This window comes from Vicugna pacos, chromosome 20 (assembly GCF_048564905.1).
Source record: "Vicugna pacos chromosome 20, VicPac4, whole genome shotgun sequence".
NCBI classification, from domain to species: domain Eukaryota; kingdom Metazoa; phylum Chordata; class Mammalia; order Artiodactyla; family Camelidae; genus Vicugna; species Vicugna pacos.
The window spans coordinates 40,643,331-40,661,550 of record NC_133006.1 but is presented as its reverse complement, the minus strand read 5'-3'; the positions used below and the strand labels follow the sequence as shown (position 1 = coordinate 40,661,550).

Sequence of the window (18,220 nt, the reverse complement as noted above, 5' to 3'; positions counted from 1 at the left end):
CCTAGAAAGAATCTCTGCCTTTTAGTTTATTTACTTGAAAAACGACTTCCTCTTTCTCTTATGTAAACAAAATTTCAGGAAAGTGGCAAAACGTCCTGGTGGAAGGGGGTCTGACGGCGAGCTATCAAGCTCTTGTGAACAGGGTGAATTTATCGCCTGATATCCTGAATCCCTCCAGCTCGCCCTGAGAACTCGGCCAGGAAAGCAGGCTTGGGGCAGGAAACAAACGACACCCCCATCTCAAACAATAACTTTTATTTTATACTTCTCTATACTTTGTAGCAAATCTTTTTTTGCTGAATTTAATTTATAATAAATTTTTAAATTACATCTCTCTCTTTTTAAAATCAAGGCTCTTTTATGTCAAAATCTTTTTTTAACTATATTTTAGATGAACATTTAACACCCCCCCTTGTGATCTATACCGTTGGATATTCAGGTATTACTGTATGTGTAACAGCTAAAACAAGAGGGAAAATCAAGGCAGTGGACTTGGAAAGATGCATGAAGAAGAGCAGTAAAGCTTAACCTTTCAGTGACTTGAGCAGTGCTTCTTCTGACAGCCTGAGCCTCTAACCCAAGGCTTCCTCAACCCCTTCCCCTTCTCCCTCCTAGCCTTGCAGCACAAGGCCAACAGTCTGCCCTCTCACTTTCCTCGAGAAGAAATGTGTGGTGGAAATGATCAAAACAAGATACTGTGTCGGAAAGACGTGAGCGTGAATTATTCCCCAGATGCTTCTCTCTTCAATTCACCCCCCTGGCCTTCGCCTCTCCTCTTTCCTATTAGGAGGAGCACGTCATTTGTCATGTATTAACATGATTAATATAGTAGGTGGCCCAGGGCCGTTCCTGAGATTCTTGTGCCAAAAAATAAAAACTAAATAAATGGGGTGGGTTTGCCGTTTTCATATGTTGGTGTGAAGACGGACTGAAGCTGAGGTCCGATTTTGGCTGTGCTTGCTTGCTCACTGATTGGTAACATTTGGCAAAGAAAACACAAGGGATCAAACGAAATCGAAAAGAGAATCGGGATTTCCCACAATCCTATATGAGTGTTTTCAGCATCACAGAGAATCACAACGTCCCCAAAGAACGAATGAAATCTTCCTCTCGATTTCCGGGAGCATGGCGTGAGTGTGGGTGGGCGCGCGGGGGGAGCCGGCCCCGCGCTCAGAAGGGAAGCCAGGTCGCTAAAGCTGCCGAGAGAGACACCAGGAGCACGGGGAGCGCCGGGAGCAGGGACCCCGCCGCCCCGTTGCCACTGCCGCAGAGTTCGAATAAGCTGCCTTGGATGTTGAGATTTTTGGATTCTTTCCTCAGTTTATCCCACATATCTTTCGCCCCTTCCTGGCAATCCGTAAGGGCTGTGACCGTGCAGCTGTGGAAATCCTCCCAGTATCTGGCGAGGAACAGAACAAAACAGAAGCGGGTTCACTTTGGGAGCGGGGTGGGGGGACCCCGGCCTGCGCCCCCAAGCCGCCCCCTCCTGATCGCCTCTCCACCGCGGGACCTCGGCCCACCCCGGAGGCCGCTGTCCAAGGTGGCGGCCGCCCCTTCCCGGTCTGGTTCTGGCGCCCCGGGAGCCTGGCCGCGCCCGCGGCGCCGCGCTGGCACCTCGGCCTGCGCAAACAGATTGCTGGTCCTCCGCGGGCAGAGCTAGGAAAACAGTGCTAAGCCTCGCAAGCTGCCGCCCATTAATGCCTCTTAGCTTGCAAGACGGGTTACTTGCTCCCAGCACGGCCCTCCCCTCCTGGCTCCCCGCTCTCTCCTCCCCCTCGGCCCTTCTGGCTCCCTCCCTCTCCCTCCAAGCTGCCGCACTCTCTCGCCTCGGCCTTCAGTCTCCCCCGCTCCTCCTTTTGTTTCCCGCTCTCTTCTTTTCCCTTTCTTTCCCCTCCCTTTCTTTGTCCTCCTCCTTTTCCCTCCCCTCGGCTTTCTCCACTCGGTTCCTCACATCCTCTTCTTCCTCCTCGCTTGCTTCGGTCCTCCGTGGCCCCTCGCCGCGCACTCCACAACCCCCGGCTCAGATTCGGCCCCGGAGACTCCTGCCTGCCTCTCCCCTCTCCAGGGTCGGTGAGTCAGTGCCCCAGCCTCTGGGCCGGCTTCGCAGCCTCCTCTGGCCTCCTCCAACCCCAGGGCTCCCGGCGTGCTGGGTCCCTGCCCTTGCCCCCTTCCAGAGGCTCCTTCGTGGCCTTGGAGCCCCGTGGCCTTTGGGGTGCAGTGCCAGCCCCCGAGGCCTGGACTCTGGGGCTGGCGAGGTGCCTACCACTGCCAGCCTTCGAGGCACCCCGCTCCCTGTCCTTCCTTCTGGCCTCCTCCTGGGGCCCCCAGCCTTGCTCAGCCACTTGGTCCTCCTGGGCTCAGCTTCTGGCCCCGCCCCCACAACCTTTTTCCAATCTGTCCCCTTTTTAAAAAATTGTCCCCCTTTCTTCTGAAAACCCAAAATAGATCTCCAGACTAAATATAATTCCAACCCATGATCGATTCCCAGGGCTCTGTCTCCTTTCGTGGCCGGGTCGATCTGAGCGTCTAGGTAACTTGGGACTGGTTCCCACTTCACCCTTAGCATCTGGTCTCCAGCAACCACTCTCCACAAAATCTGGTTGTTACTTTCTTCTCTCTGTCCCTTCTGCTTGCTAGCCTGGACTGTGAGCAACTTGAAGGCAGGCACTAAGTTTGATTTGCCCCTGCTTCCACTCCCACCCCATCTCCTGGCTAATAGTCAAGTTATAAATGATACTTGTTGGACTGCCTTGAGCTCTGTCTGTTTTCTAAGGAGCTCTATGAGTCTCTGATTTATGAGGACTGGGAGGCATGCGGCACAGGGCTTCTAGGTTCCTCAATTTGTAATAAATACTGGGATTTAGAGAAACCAAGAGGTGGCAGGACAGCTCTGCATAATTACACCTCCCAAAGGATGTCTAAATCTCTCCTTTCTTTATGCATGCCCAGATGGGGACAGGACCTTCCTGGAAGAGAGACAGTGTGGAAAAGGACAGAATCCAGGTGGGACTGAGAGGAGGTGGGCTTCAGTATTACTAGCAGAGTGACAGCCTTACCCCAGCTGTGGTCTGCCACCTCTGGGAGAGGCCGACCTCATTTCCATTTTTCAGGACCAAAGTCCTGCTTAAAAATTAAAATAGCTTGGAATAACCAAGTTCTGGAAAACCATGGAGGATCTGGGAACTGATCTGTATTGAACTTTCTGTCCATCTTCATAGGTACAGTTTCACCTATCATCAGACATTTGGGATTAAAGTAGGTGGCTGTGCATCCCGGACACAGTCTTTTGTTCCTTTCCTGATAGGAAAGTCCCAGCCACTTTCCTGCTGCTGTGGCTCCTGGTGGCTATCAGAGTATTTAGTAATGTGTGTAGCAAAATTGATCCTCATGTTAATTACTCATAATTTAAACAAATAACATCCCTAAAGTAGAGAAGGACTTCATAGTATAGAAAGGATGGTGCATGAAATGGTCACTCCAACCTACGGGAAACAAGGAACGCCTCTTGCCTTGGCTTCATTGTAAGGGTCATTATGGGGGCATGGGGAGGGTTACAACAGTTTTTGAAAAATAAAATAAAGTATGTGTGCATGTGTATTGAAGAAGATGGAAGTATTTCTGAGCTATACTGCAGCTAAAATTTGGCTGGTCCACCACAGCAGGGTTCTGGTATTTGCCAGTGGGAGCTGTGCTTTCCAGCCAAGCTCTGGGAAAACACCATTGGGCCTGGCCCTTGTTAAGCCCTTAGCTGCGCTGGCTGCAGATACTGTGAAGATGGGGATGGGATGGGGAGGGAAGCGAGGAGGGTGGACACCCTAAAGCTCAGAATTGGCTAAAAACTCAGCAGAGATGGTCACTGGACTCTGGGACACGTTCCTCTTGGGCAAAGTCATTGGCACAAAACAAAATATTCGTTCAGCCTCTCTCCTAGAAAGAGGAAGAGGGACCACCCCTCCCTTTGCTGCTGGTGAATTTTCCTGGCCTGCTCCCGAGGGGAGTTTTATTAGACGAAATGGACCAAATACAATACAAAATGGACCTTTCCTTTTAGGCAAATCTAGGACGCACTGCCTAAAACGCCCCTCAAACCAAACCAGCTGTTTTCCGGGAAGTATTCATTCGCGCAGCAGGAGAGGTAGAGGGAGATGAAGACGGCCTCAAAGCAGGGCGAAGGACTGCTGGCAGCAATCCGTGCCCCTCGCCCAGCGTTTCAGCGCGCTAACTGGGCGCATCTCTGCGGGCGGGTCAGGCTGCGGAGGGTGGGACTGGGCCCCTCGGAAAGGATCCTCCTCTGCCACCCCGGGCCACCGGGTCCCCTTGGGCAGGGCAAACCCCGGCTAAGGCCTGCGTTTGAGAGTCAGAGTAATGCGCGCCAAGCCGATTCGCGCTGGCGCCCATTCGGAGCGCAGGCCGGGAGGCTAGGCGCTCTCCCACCTCCGCAGCGCCCCCCAGAGCAGAAGCCTCGCAGGCCAGAGGGGACACTTACGTGCACACGGTCTTGATGTTCGTCTTGTCGTCCAGGCCCTGCGGGTAGTTGGCCATGCTGTCGCCCAGCTTGAGCAAACAGTCCGAAAAGCCCTTAAAGACGGCATCGCACTTGCCCGCTGCTCTCACGGCCTGCACCAGGTATGCTGCGGGGAGAGCGGACACGGGTCAGCAGGGCCGCGACCCCGCCCTGCAGCCCCACAGCCCGCCCGCCAGGACTCGCCGCGCTTCGCCCCATCCTGCGGGTCCGCTAGCGCCCAGCCTTCGGCGAGCCGAGGCCAAAGGTGAATGAACGATTTGGCCCAAGAATGAGCGACCTGCACCCAACCACGCGTCTTCTGCAGACGGCCGGTGTGTGAGCGGGTGTGGACGGGGGTAGACGAGTCCATTCCTTTACTGCTCCTCCCTCCCGCATCTCGCTCCACATCTTTTTCTGTTTCCATCGCCCCCTCTTCTCACCTCCCCTGTCTCTTTTATTTCTTTCTCCTCACTCCCTCCTTCGTTCCCCAGCACTTCCCCAGCAAGCCCCGTCAAGGCTCTCAGTGCGAGCCTCCATTTCTGAGGAGACGGAGGGGGTCTGACAGCAGAGTGCGGGGGCGAGAAGGGGCGGGAGGCGGCGGGGCGTGGGGCCACGCAGCCCAGCCGAGTGCTACATCGGGCGGAAAAGCCTCGGGCCGGCGCTCGGCCCTTGGCAGGCTCTCAGCAAACACCGCTGGAAGAATAAACTAACAACATCCCTGGAAGCACCAGCAGCCACAGGCCTGGGCTGTGTCACTGTAAGACCGGTTGTCTACCGCTGAGTGTGCGCTCCGAGTGAGATCCCTTCCCGCACCCTCCCCGTCCCCCTGGAGAGAGAGCAGCCTTGGGGTCCCAAGACAGGATGGCGTGACGAGTGGTCCGGGGCAGTCAGGGCCCGGCAGGGTCAAGGATGTGTCTGAGTCAGTGACCCCAGGTCACCTCCGCTGAAGCCAAATCCGCGAGCCTGGCCCCTTGCTTCCCCCCCCCCCCCCGCCCCGCCTCAATCCACGGCTCAGCATCCCCGGAAAAACCGGCCACCACTCCGGCCAGCGGCAGGGTGAGACCCTTCCTGCACCCAGCCCTCAGGCTGAGGACCCAGGTGGCTGCCTGCCGCCAGAGGCTCTCGGCCTCTAGCTCCCGGCTCCCTCCAGAGGGGGCCGGGTTAGGAGCCGGGGCGGTGGGAGGAAGTGGAGATGGAGGTGGTGTGGGAAGAGAAGGAGGAGGAGGAAAAGGAGGAGGAGGAGGAGGAGGAGGAGGAGGAGGAGGAGGAGGAGGAGGAGGAGGAGGAGGAAGAGGAGGAGGAGGAAACTCAGGCCGCACCGAGGTCCTCGCTTCTGGCTCAGGTTGGCCAAACCCCGCGGCGCCCGACCCGAAAGACAGGCTTCAGGAGGCAGGCGCGCTGCCGTGGCCTGTCTCTCTACCCCAAAGCCCACGAACCAGGCCGAAAATTCCAAGGCGAGCGGCCTCGGGAGCCAGGACGGCGCGCAAGAAGCGCAGATCTGCGGTGCTGAGGCGAGGGGAGGGGAGAGGAGGGGAGAATCTTCTCAGAATCGAAATCGGCCTGCAGTGCCCCGACCCTTCCGGGCGGCTCGAGTGTGAGTGTCTCCGGGGAGGACCATACACCTCACCACCCCCAGCCTCCGGTCCCCGAGAGCCGGGCCAGAAGCGGGCAAGGGGGAAGGTGACCGGATCTGCAGCGGCCTCCGGGAGCGGAGCGCACGGTTTGCAAATTGCTGCAGGAAGAGCGGGGCGGGCCTTGCGCTTTCTAATCCGGAACGGGAAGCGCTGGGGAAGGGACTCAGGTTAACTTCGACCTCGGCTCGGGCAGAAACGTAAACCTGTCTAAATCTCCGTCTCCCTGCGAAATAGTAAGAGACCCTGAGAGTGCAGTGTCAGCTAGAACACTGAGATAGAATAAAAGAATAAACGAATCTTTGTTCTAACAGAACGCGATCCCAATGAAAGGAACCCTACACGGCGTCCCCTATCATCCATACCAGAAATGCTGCTTTGCAGGGAAGAAACGACATCAAATACAGTTCATCCTCCCTCTCACCCCACCTCCCAGTCTCTTCTCATCCCTTACCTCCACCCCCAAAACTCGGTGGCGAAAAAGTAGCCCCTAATATGCATAATTTAAAGGGGAATTGGGGTTCCCCCGGGTGGGGGGCGCGGGAAGCGCTCTCGTCACGTTCTCCTTCCAGGCGTTGCTGGAGGAGACCTTCCATATCGCGCATGTGTGTATGCACGCGTGTAAAACAAGTCGTGAAATTTTGTTTTTTTTTTTCCAACTCCGTCTCCTAGGTCTCTAGTTGGCTCGGGGAGGCCGAGAGCTTGCGCGCGGGACATGTTCTCTAGGCTCACGCATCCGGGCAGATCTCAGCTCGCGGTACCCTGGCTGTCCTTCTTGAATACCGGTTCAGCGAGGCTCGGGCCGGCGACCCAGGCTACTTCCCTGTCCTCTCCGGTGTCCAAGTCTTGTGCCATTTCCACCCTTTCATTCATTCGTTCGACCTCTCATTCATTCCAAACTTCCTCCCGCCTAGTCTTCGTTTGCCTTCACTACCCCCTCCACCTCCCCGTCCCTGCCCAACCCCCACTTTTCTTGCCAAATGTCAATGATTTGGGACAGCTCCCAGCCATGAATTAATAAAGATCGAGGCCCTGGTGTGGGAAAAGACAGACCTTCGGGAAAAAATATGCTCAGTTTCAATTCCACAGCCAACAAATGATCATTTTGGGGCCGAGATTCCTGTGTTCCAGGCGTATTCCACATGCACAATCGCTATCTTTTTTATCCCTCCAAAGTCAGGTCATTCCCCATCAGGAAAGCAGAGTCCCAAACCTTCGCGGATTACAGCCCCTATATCAAAACTAACTGCTGTCTCTTGCTTTCTCAAAATCTGCAGGCTAATTGCAAGAGCCGTTTCCACTCATTTCCAAGATCTGAGGGGTTTGCTGGAGTCAGAAATGTTCTTTATTTATTGCAGTCCTTTGCACTAACGTCAAAGATTCAAAACAACCAGATTTAAAACATTAACTCATTTCTTAGAATTAAAGGAGATGCCAATATTCTGCATCCACACACTCTAAAATCCCTACGATGTTCATGCAACATCAGATACTCAAAATCATGTCAAATGCATTTAAAAAAACCCTCTGCAAAGAAACCATCTTAATGTATAGATAACTCCAAAGCCTGTTCCCTCCACATTTCTCATGAAGAAAAAATGGTATGCATTTTATCTCTTGCCCCAGATCAACTCCCTCCCCCCCCATACTGCAAGGATTTGTCTGTAAGGAATGCTACAGCCTGAAATGACAGGAGGCAACAATTCCCTCGGTCTGCAGAAAACCCGTTTGAAGAGTTTCTATTTTTTCTCCGGTCCATTCTATTAATAATCTGCTTCACTTTCACTTTTAGGCCACATTAATTGATGCTCTGACCCGCATCAGAGGAGGAGGTTTTCTAGTGCTCCCTCCTGTAACGTCTTCTTCATTTTGGATGGAAAAATGTGAACTTTAAAAAGCTCCAACGGCAGTGTAACTAGGACTCAACATTCCTTAAGATAAAATGGGGACTATATGAATCCATCCACAATCAATCCCAAACAAGCAAAGATAACAAACACCCCACAGGACAGACTGCAAACACTTCATAACCCCTTTTTATATATGAAATACAGATGCCTATGTGGAAAGGAACAGGCAAATGTTCATAGAAAATTATATCCGCACATGTTTAGCTGAACTCAACCTCCTCAATGGTAAGCAAATTAAAATACGTTCGCTGGGGTTCCCTGGCACTCTCAGTTTGCCCCCCAGCCGGATCTGCGGTGCCCGATGCAAGCGCCGCAGCTAGGATACAGGGGGTGGGGGGAGGCGGGAGAATGACAAAGTTCTAAATGCAGCAGTCTGAGCCCCAGAATATCTTTCCTTTCTGCACATAAACTTTCCAGGTCTAGCTGCCTAGCCATCTTGTGCCTGCATTCACCTTTCGACCCTTCGGAATAATACTTTGCGGTATCGCAGGGGCCAGTGCATGTCCCCAGAGTGCACCAAACCTGGTGGAACCCAAGAGAGAGAAGCAAAAATGGACGTGCGCTTTGGGAAAAGGGGGGAAACCCCTCCTGGAAACGGTCGGCCGCCCTCATTTCCTGGAGAACGTTTGGAGTCTCTCTCTTTTTTTAGAAAAACCAACCTGGGGCGCACGAGTTCCTAGGAGCCAATGCCCCCATCCCTGGGGGTTTGCCGGCTCCTCCGCACCCCCGGGCGGCCGTGGGTCAGTGCGTCCCTCTGGGCGCCTGGGGCCCGGCCGCCCGCCGCCCTCCCCGAGCCCGGCCGGCCGGCCACTTACCTATTTGCACCGCGAGGATCAGTGAAATATATCTGCCGTTCAACTTAAGTCCCATCCTACGTTTAGTCAAACCATTTGCGACCGCAGACCTTTAAATAGTTAGTTTAGAGAACGCGGGGGAAAGCTGAAACATAGGCATTGCCAACAAGTTCCAAGAGCGACGGAGACTTTATGCACGGGGAAGGCAGAGGGAGGAGAGAAAGAGAGGGAGCGAGGAATAGAGAGAGAAAGAGAGAGAGAGGGAGGGAGAGAGAGAGGCTGAAGGAGAGGGGGAAGTGCTGGGAATGGTTCACTCCATTAGGAGGGGGCGGAGGAAGTACAGCCTCACGCCCACTAGCAGGCCTGACGTGGGGGATGACACGGAATGATTTTTTTTTTAAAAAATAAAGACACCTTGGTAGAGAATCGCCATTTATAGTCATCAGAAGCTGGAATTAATCAGTTATCTCCAATTAATGTCTGATCCGAACGAATTCTCGCCTCCTGGGGGTGACCACTTCCCCAGCCCCGCAGCCACCCCCGCCTCCTCGCTGTTCCCGGGCCCCCAACCCCGCCCCCTCTCTGCGCAGAACGGGGGCTCCCTCTCCCCACCCCGCCTGGAGCCGGGGAGTCCTGGCGCGCCCACTCGATTGTTTCAACCTACTCCCCCTCCTCCACCAGCTCCATGGCCCCCTCCCTACGCTGCAGCGGGGTTTAAAGGAGCGAGAGCCGGAGAGGGAAAAACAGCTCTGCCGGCTCCATCAATTCGACACCCCCTGAGTTGCCTGCCTTCTGCACCGGCCTACCCTCTTTCTCAAACCCTGCAGCTGGGCTCTGGGCGCAGCCTGGAGCTCGTGAGCACACACACACACACACTCGCGCACACAGACACGCACACCCGGACCCGACTGCACACAGGGCACGGGAGCGCGCGGACATGCCCAGGCCCGAGGGTTTGGTATACATACACGGGCCCACAGAAATATACACTGAGTGCCCTCCGTGAGGCCTGCGCGGGTGAGAGGCCGCCTCCGGAGACAAGGCAACACCTGTTTTGGGTGCGGGGAGAACAGGGAGGAAGGATCCTCTGCTAAGACGATTGTCAGATACTAGGGATTTACTAACTCCCAGAGCTTTCAGAAATTTCTGAGGTGATCGCTAGTATGCCGGCTTCCTTCTGATCCTGATGCGCCTCTTGAGGTTATATGCTGGGCCGCACACACACGTACACACATGCACACACGTACATCACGTACGCACACCCAGACCCACACACACCTGCACTGTCTTTTGATGCTCGGGAGCACACCTTGTGTAGACGCAGCCTTCTCTGCAACGAAGTGCTTCTGCAGCTGCGCTAGTGGTGGTGCGAGGTGCTGTCTCGACAGCAGGAGTCAAGGATGAGAAATGAACAGAGCTCTTTTCTTTCTAAACGCCTTTAGGCTTTGATTCCCTTCTCTTTTTCTGCACCGAAAGAAGCCTAAATCCTAGCTTCTTTAATCAAATGCAGAAGAAGAAATTGGCCAAACTGAAGCCCGTGAAGAGAAAAAAAGGGGGAAAATAGTGAAAATGACCCCCTAAATCTTCCAAAATTACAGGAGGAAATATCAAGGTATTGAGTAAGCAATAGATATGCAAATAGTTAAGGTGATGTCGAATCGAATTTGCTTCTCCAGGCACCTTGCCTTTTGCGCGCCCATCCAATTGGAGATGCTGAGAAAGGGAGAGAAGGGGGCAAAATAAAGGCGCTGGGACGTGCTGTGGAGGGAGGGTGAGGGGCTGAAGGGGAGAGCGGTGGCACTGACTGCAGCACTTTGTGACGAGGCACGTCGGCACCAGGTGGCCCTTCATCGGTGTCCCCCGGGAGCCGCGCACCCAGAGGTGGGGGCCCGCAAGCCAGGGCCCGGGGCCTGTGGGCGGGGCACATAGTCCCACCCCCTGACGTCACCAGGCCGGCGGGCGGGGCTGCAGTGGGGCTCGTCTCCCCCGCGTCCAGGGGCTGTGTGGCAGCCCGGGGTGTTTCCTTTCCCCGCGCTTTGAGGCTCCTGGGGGAGCCGAAAACTTGGGCGGGCAGGGGGCGGGGCGGGGGCTGGTGGCGAGAGGGCGGTGTCCCTCGGACCCGCCCCCGACGCCCTCCAATGGCAAGGCGAGAGGTTGGCCAGAGGGGCGGGGCCTCGGGGAGTAGCAGTAGACCCCGCCCACACCCCCTGCCCACACCCCCGCCCCACACCTCGGAACCCCACGCACGCTGCCAGTCCCGCTTCTCCCCATCCGCTCAGGGTCGGGGCGCCAGCTCGGCGTTCAGAAGATTGGGGAGCCCGGCGAGGGGCGGTGTAAGGTTTTTTGCCCTTTACGTCCTTGCCTTTCTCCTGCTCAACCACCCACTCACTCCCGAGCTTCCAAAACGTGGTTTTTCTGAGAGCGCCCTGGGATTTCCCCCATCCCACCTCCTGTCATCCGAACTTGGGGCGTTGGGGTGTGGGAGCTGGCATCGCTAAAGGACTAAAAAAAGCAGAGTGAAAAGGGGTGCGGGCGGGCAGCAGCCGGCGGGCCGGCGCGTGCGCACAGCTGGCCTCGTCGGGTGGGCAGGTCCAGGCTAGTCTCTCCCCGGGGGTGGGGGGGCGCCACCCGCTTGCCGCCCAGCCTCCCTTCTCTGGCTTGGCTGGCTTAGAAAGTGAGGAAGTGAGAGAGCAGAGTTAATTCTGTACATTAGTGATACTGGGGTGAATGGTTGAAAGCAGATGCTAACAGTGGGTTTTTTTTTTTTAATTCTTATTTTTTAAAGTACAGATCTTTCTGCAGTCGGGGCTCCATGAAAGGTTGGTTTTTCCTAGTTTCTTAATTAAAGGGTAATGAAATCCCTGGATGCTAACGCATGCTGGCTCCTGGGGAACACTGGAGGCAGTACCCACGGTTGAACGTGGCCTTGGTGAAGTTTTCCTCCTTCCTTTTTAAAATCTGAAGTGTCCACTTCAGGTCATACTTGAGGCAAAAGAGCAGTGGACGGGAGCGGAGCGACGTGGGTCGGGAGCCTTGTGTTGTCAGTAGTATGATGACCTTGGTCGTCCCCCAGGCTTCTCTGAGTTGCAGTTTGCTGATGGTGCTACCATGTCACCTCCAAGGCGGTTTTCACCCTTGGAATTTTGTGAACTGGAAGTTTTCTAGAATAAGTGGTTGTGCAGCCCAAGGTGTAAAGTCCATGCCAGGATGCCTGTTGCAGGCATCTTCTTGGGAAGGGCATGTTCCTTTAAAGAACAATTTCCTTTAAAGTCAAAGAAATAAATGCAGTTCAGGGTAGAAAAAAAAAAAAACAACAAGCCATCGGTGCTGTTTGGATCTGCATATCAAATTTAGCCAGAGGTACCCCTGAAAGTAGGTCTGCATAATTAAGGCATAAATATGCAAAACTCCTTGTCCCTAAAACTGCCAGAAAGCGATCGTGTCTAATTTTAAGCCTGGTTTGCACCACCTTTTTTTCTCAGTTCACATTTTTGCAGCCCCAGGCTCAGTGAGCAGGTGTGCAGATTCCACACACATGTGAACACCTGATGTGGCCCAGGCCCTGTGTGTGTGTCCTTGCGTTGGCAACAGGGCAAAGCACTGAGCCATTCCTTTCCCCAGCTCTCTCTACCAATCCATCATAAGTGGAATTTCCAGAAGCTGCCATCTCAGAAAAACACCCCTTTGAAATTATTTGCAAGAGCAGCTGCCAGGGCCAGCAGGAAATTCCACCTCTTCTTGGTCAGAAAAAATCCACTGCTATGTTAGAATGAATTGCTCTGAAGAGACATCTCTCTTGTACATTTAGTCTGTCATTTTTTATACCGTCAACTAAAAGCTTTACTCAAAATATGAATATTAATGTATGTAGCGCTCTTATTTAAAATGACGACAGCTATACCATATTTAAATAATGGCATTCATGTGCCTTAAGAGGGGGATGAAATTTTTGTGGCAGTATGTTGGTAGGGGTCCTAATGAAAATCCACTTTGGGAGGCCTGAATCTCCTTTAGCATCTGCTGTTTGGTAAGGTGATTTGTCACTCTGCTCACTGCTTTGAAATTAGTTGAAATCTCTAAGGCTTAATTATATGGCTGGCCAAAGAAACTTGATTTTAATGCAGAAATCTGGAAGCAAATGCTGTGTTTGAAATGCTTGAGTGTGATCAGCTTTCTATTTAACAATAACTATTTCATTTTAAAAATTAACATTTTTATTATTAAATATACACACAGAACAATGCACAAAACAAAGATGCACAGCTCATTGGTTTATCACAAAGTGAACATCTATGTGGTCCCCATTCATAAGGAAGCAGAACAGACAGGTCATCTAAAGGCAAACTGTATTCCTAGACCGAAAGGTTCGGAGCAATTACTAAGACAGCAACTTTTGAATTCGGTCTGTGAATTGGACATTAGTTTGTGCTAGTGTTGATTTCCCAGTTGGAGAGTTGTGTGGCGATCCCAGAGAAGAATGTTCTGGTTTGGGGTGGGGGGTGGGACACATATTGGAGTGTTTAGGGGGTGATGAGACATCATATCTGCAGCCTGTTCTCATAAGGTTCAGAAAAGGAAGAGCAGTAATGGGGATAAATAGATAGACAGCAATTTTAATGCCCAAATTGTCCCCTATTTAGCCAGTGGGAGCCCCTTTAAGCCAATTTTTATGTCCTTCTGGTGTCAGTGATCATTCACTGAGAATTCTTACCATCTGACACAAAAAGACATTCTGGGCTTATCTTGTCCTGACCCAGCCCTGGAATCAGTCGTTTTTCCAAAAGTTCTGCTTCTTTTCAGTTTCCAAACCAAGATCCAGGCCCTGGTCGCACCTGTTGCTGCTAGTCACCCAGTGCTTCTTTGCTCTCCCAGAAGCCAGAGGTGGGAATACATGCAAATCCGCACACGCGTGTCTCTCTTTCTACCTCTGCACAGTCTGTATAAATCTATTATAAAACTCGGAGTTTATATTGATACTTTCAGGATCAATCCAAGTGCTTAAGGGTTTTTCTAGACTTCCCCCTTTCTGTGTGGGTAAATATTTTGAGAAGCTTGCCTCCCACTGTCTGCAGAATACTGTTTAGTTGCTCAATTTCCTTATCTGTTCGGTGTAACCGATCTTTGGCCACGTTGGCGGTCTCCTCCCCCAACTGCCCTCAACCTTGGTGGCTCCTCACTGCTCCTCACTGCCCAGCGGTTGCACGTCCCAGCCCTGCTTGGTTCCCCATGGGTCCACGTCCGCATCCTCCGGGCCATGGAACTGCCCCTCCTTGTGGCTCCTCAGCTCCCTCTTCCTGCCCTGTACTCTTGGCACCACGTAACTCCTCTGTGCTGGGAAGGAAAGGGAAGGGAAGACAGCTGGGTTGATTTTATACATGGCTTGCGGAAAGGGCCCAGCTTCATCCTTTTCTGTGTTGTGAATCGCCCCGCGCCCAGCTCGCTGCTACTGACCAGCCCCCCTCCTCTCAGTGGAGTCCCAGACGGTGTCGGCACACACGAGGTCCGTGCACGGAAGGGTCTGGTTCTGGGCTCTTCCAGGGGTCAGTGCGTCTGTCCCTGGGTCAGTGCCTCCCCACTCAATCACTGTTCCTTCATGAGACGTCCTGATACTGGAGAGGGCTTTTCTGCCCTTCTTCAGTAGTATCCTGGTTACTTACGCCCATTTTAGAGTATATTAAGTGGATACTTGTTCAGAATTATTGTTTCTTTTTGGTGGTGTATCATTAGATAACAGTCCTCTCCATATCTCATAAGGCTTTTGCTTAAAGTCTACTTTATGTGGTATTAATACAGTTAGGCAGTTAGGCCAGCTTTTTTTTTTTTTTTTTGATGGTTAAATGCCTGATATGTCTTTTCTTCATGCTTTACTTTTAACCTTGGCCTTTCCCTACGCTTTGGTTTGTCTCTTGTAAAATAGCATATAAGTAGAATTTTAAAAGCCCAATTTGATGAATATTTATCTATCTTTTAACTGGTGTGTGTAACCCATTTATGTTCATCATAATTATTGACATGTTTAGACTTGATTCTATGTCTTTTTTAACATTTTATTTATTTATTATTGTATTATTTAATTATTTTATTTTGGCGCTGGGGGATGTAATTAGGTCTATTTATTTTTAGAGGAAGTACTGGGGATTGAACCCAGGACCTCACGCATGCTAAGCGTGGTGCCCCATGGCCTTTTCAATCTAAAGTCTTTTTTTTTTTTTTTTTTGGTTTTTCAGTTCTGGGAAAATTAATCTCCGTTTCTTTCTCTCCGTTGAAAATGTTCCTATCTTTTTAGAACTTCTGCTATCTGGCGGTTAGGGGGGTTGTTTTTAGATTTTTGGTTTACCAGCTCGGGGATTTGGAGGTGGTCAGGTAGGAAAATGGATACCCTAATGTCCTTGGTCGCTTTGCCCCCGAGTGTTTTTCTCAGCTTCTCACTAGCATGTGTTAGCGTTGTTTCCTTCAGACAGGCGGGTCACACCCAACCTGGAGCCACTTTTAAGTAAATTGTGTCCTGAGGGTTTCTGGACATCACAGGGGGAGCAAATTCTGGCTGCAAGCTTGCTGCAGTTCTGGCTTGAGGTCCCAGATTCTTCGTGGGTGTTATTTTCTCTTCCATCCAGCCTTCTGTGTGTTTGAATAAACAAAAATATGCCTACGTTGTAAGAAGATGATGATTGACATACGTGTGTGATCATAGGGAGATGTGACATTTGTGCTGATGACACTCGTTCCCCAAGAACTGCAGTTTCTCCGCGTGGACCGTGGATCTGCCGGTGGGCCCTGGACTCCGCGGTCAAGCTTTCCAGGCGCGAGGAGTTAGAATAAGGTTGTGCTCCCAGTGCGACCTTTTAATTAGGGCTTTATTAAAACATAAAGCATTACACTAATAAAGTAAATATTCATTTAAGTGAGAATTACCTTTTTATACATGTGGAATGTGATTTAAGTAGGAAGCATTTAGAATAAAATTTAAAGAAAAACTAATGAGGCAAGTGAGTGGATCGTCTTAAACTCAGATGTAAACAGCCCCTCAGACGGCTCCTTTCCAACGCGCCCCCCGAAGCAGCTGAAAGTATTCTAGGTTACTTTACGTGCATTTAGAATTGGACAGCGGCTGTCTTTTTGCTTTCAACGAATTGGTCATGAAGGTTTCTTAAATATTCAGCAAACGTTGAATGATGAGAATTTAGGCTCCTACGAAGGTGTCTCACTTCTACTTCATTTATGGGGCTCTCTGGTCCACCACGTCCCGCGCTGCTTCTCGGGTGGGCAGGGAGCGCGGAATGTTGTAAATCGTCGGCGCGGCTTCCTGGCGCGGCGTCCAGCACCGTCCGGCTGCGGGCTGCTGAGCCCGCACCGCGCGGCCGCACGTCACTGCGGCGATGAGGTGAGAGCCTGCGGTGTCCACGTCCATCGTTCCTGCTTATTTTACCTGCTGCATGAACTTCTTGGCTGTTTTCAGGAACTTATTAAATTTGGCAGCTCTTTCTTACTTCTTTCAATGGAATATAGTTTGATTCCATCATTTTCTTGTACACCTAGAGGAAGAGTTAAAAGTGACATTTATGATGTAGCTGTTCGTCGCCAGAGGGTGAAGTTTCACCTGCCCATCGGGATCCCGTGGCCACAGAGGAAAGAGCAGCCTCTGCTCCCAACAGTACCTATGGGGTGTCATCTTTCCTGTTTTTAAAGGATTCTGTGATTTAAAAAAAATAAGTTCAGCTAATTCATCTGTTTTTCTTCCCCCATTTTATTTCCTATTTTTTGGTGGGGGAGTAATTAGGTTTAATTAATTAATTAATTAATTGTTTTAATGGAGGTGCTGGGGATTGAACCCACGACCTCATGCATGCTAAGCACGCACTCTGCCACTGAGCTATATCCTCCCTGCTAATTTATCTGTTTGAAGCGTCATTTTATCAGATACATATTTTTTCCAACTATAATTTTGAAAAAATATGATTATATCTTCAAGGACGTATGCTGCTCAAACACTGAGACAGTCCTGATATGGAGGCCAGCCGGCCACAACTGTCCTCGGCTGTTTTGTGAATACATCGGGAAATGAGCTTGGCTGACAGCGAGACAGACACTGAGTGGACGTCCTCTTTCCCACCTCCGTCTGGGGCTGAGGCTGGGCTCCAGGACCATCTTTATGAAAACTTTTTGGATAGACTTCCTTTCCGTTTGTGGCTATAAAGTGGCTCCCGGTAATAAACTTCTGGAAGTCAGTCCGTCTCGCCCTGACTACACAGTAAATCCAGCCTCACCGATTACAACCGGTAAGTTCCTGATCATCATGAATCATTTATTAACACAGAATGGAAAGGACCACACTGCAGGTCACCCTCAGAGTCAGACAGACCGATGTGGGGTTTGGGTTCTGGCTGCCTCCCTGAACTTCTTTACTGTAGAAATATGGTCCAGTTATTTACTTCTTTAGGCTTCAGTTTCCTTATCTCTAAAATGGGCATGAAGACACAGATCACATGGGAGTTGCTGAGAAGAGAAGGCGTGTATTGTATTTAAAAAGAGCGCTCTTGGGGTTTGGAATTGGGAAGAGAGGAAACCTTCTCCGCCTCCAGGCTGCAGCTTTCAGCCGTTCTCGCCCTGCTCGCTCGGAGGCACTGGAGCAGCACTGGGGGTCTGTCAGACTCAATTCCCTCCTGTTTCTTCAGGGTCTGATTTTTGGAGTCACTTCTCCCACATGGGTCAGGTCACTGTGCTACTGGTCAGTTCTTACGCTGGGTGGTGGCCTTTGTTTGTTTCCGGGAGCCTCTGGACAGCTGGCTATGTACCTGCACTTGGAATCTGCTCTGCAGCCTGCTTATCTCTCCTCTCCTTCCAGAGACAGGTGGATGCAGCACATTGGCCCCAAGATCTCAGTTTGGAGTGGGAAGTGGGAGACCCTCTGTAGGCATCAAGATGAAGCCATCTTCTAGGCTACAAGGACGTACTGTATGTATAACAGGAACTACAGCTAATATTTTGTAATAACTGCGAATGTAGTGTAACCTGTACAAATTGTATAAACAATTAAGTTAAGAAACAATTTTTAAAGTAATACATGCAGAAAAAAAAGATGAAGCCCCCTTCTCTGCTCGGGGTCTTTGCTGGAGGTTTGCTGTGAGATGCCAAGTGCCCGCCAGACTGGCAGTGCTCTTCCGTTTCTGGTCAGTTTTGCATTTATGTGTGTTCTCTGTTCAGAGTCTTGGGCACAGGGGGGAGGGAGTGGCACCCCAACCCCTGACACATTGCACACAGTCACTGATCAAAGCATGGGTATCGTGAAACACAGAACCCTGGGCGAACCTGGACCCCAAGGTCTTTTTGAGGGAGACTTGGGTAAAGAATTTGAATGAGTTTGAAGGAGCCAAATCTGGATTA

The 18,220-nt window shown here is 51.5% G+C and overlaps 1 protein-coding gene and 1 long non-coding RNA gene across 2 annotated transcripts; one reads left to right on the top strand and one right to left on the bottom strand.

Annotated features, from left to right (window-relative positions):
- Positions 1–240: 240 nt before the first annotated feature.
- NRN1 (neuritin 1) lies at positions 241–9,555 on the bottom strand. The gene is made up of 3 exons (XM_031688069.2): positions 8,861–9,555; positions 4,487–4,631; positions 241–1,399 (listed from the first exon to the last, which is right to left on the bottom strand). The coding sequence occupies exons 1-3, from the start codon at positions 8,913–8,915 to the stop codon at positions 1,171–1,173; spliced, it is 429 nt and encodes a 142-aa protein (XP_031543929.1). The 5' UTR covers positions 8,916–9,555; the 3' UTR covers positions 241–1,170.
- A 1,534-nt stretch (positions 9,556–11,089) lies between these two features.
- Positions 11,090–17,785, top strand: LOC140687645 (uncharacterized). Its single transcript, XR_012062048.1, has 3 exons — positions 11,090–11,172; positions 16,809–17,115; positions 17,682–17,785. It is a non-coding gene; the product is annotated as an uncharacterized lncRNA (long non-coding RNA).
- The last annotated feature ends 435 nt before the right edge of the window (positions 17,786–18,220 follow it).

Excerpts from the sequence above, each read along its gene's own strand:
- NRN1 (XM_031688069.2), bottom strand. The coding sequence starts at position 8,915 with ATGGGACTTAAGTTGAACGGCAGATATATTTCACTGATCCTCGCGGTG. Across the intron at positions 4,632-8,860 it reads GATCCTCGCGGTGCAAATAG|CATACCTGGTGCAGGCCGTG; the intron begins GTAAGTGGCCGG and ends CTCTCCCCGCAG. Across the intron at positions 1,400-4,486 it reads AACATCAAGACCGTGTGCAC|ATACTGGGAGGATTTCCACA; the intron begins GTAAGTGTCCCC and ends GTTCCTCGCCAG.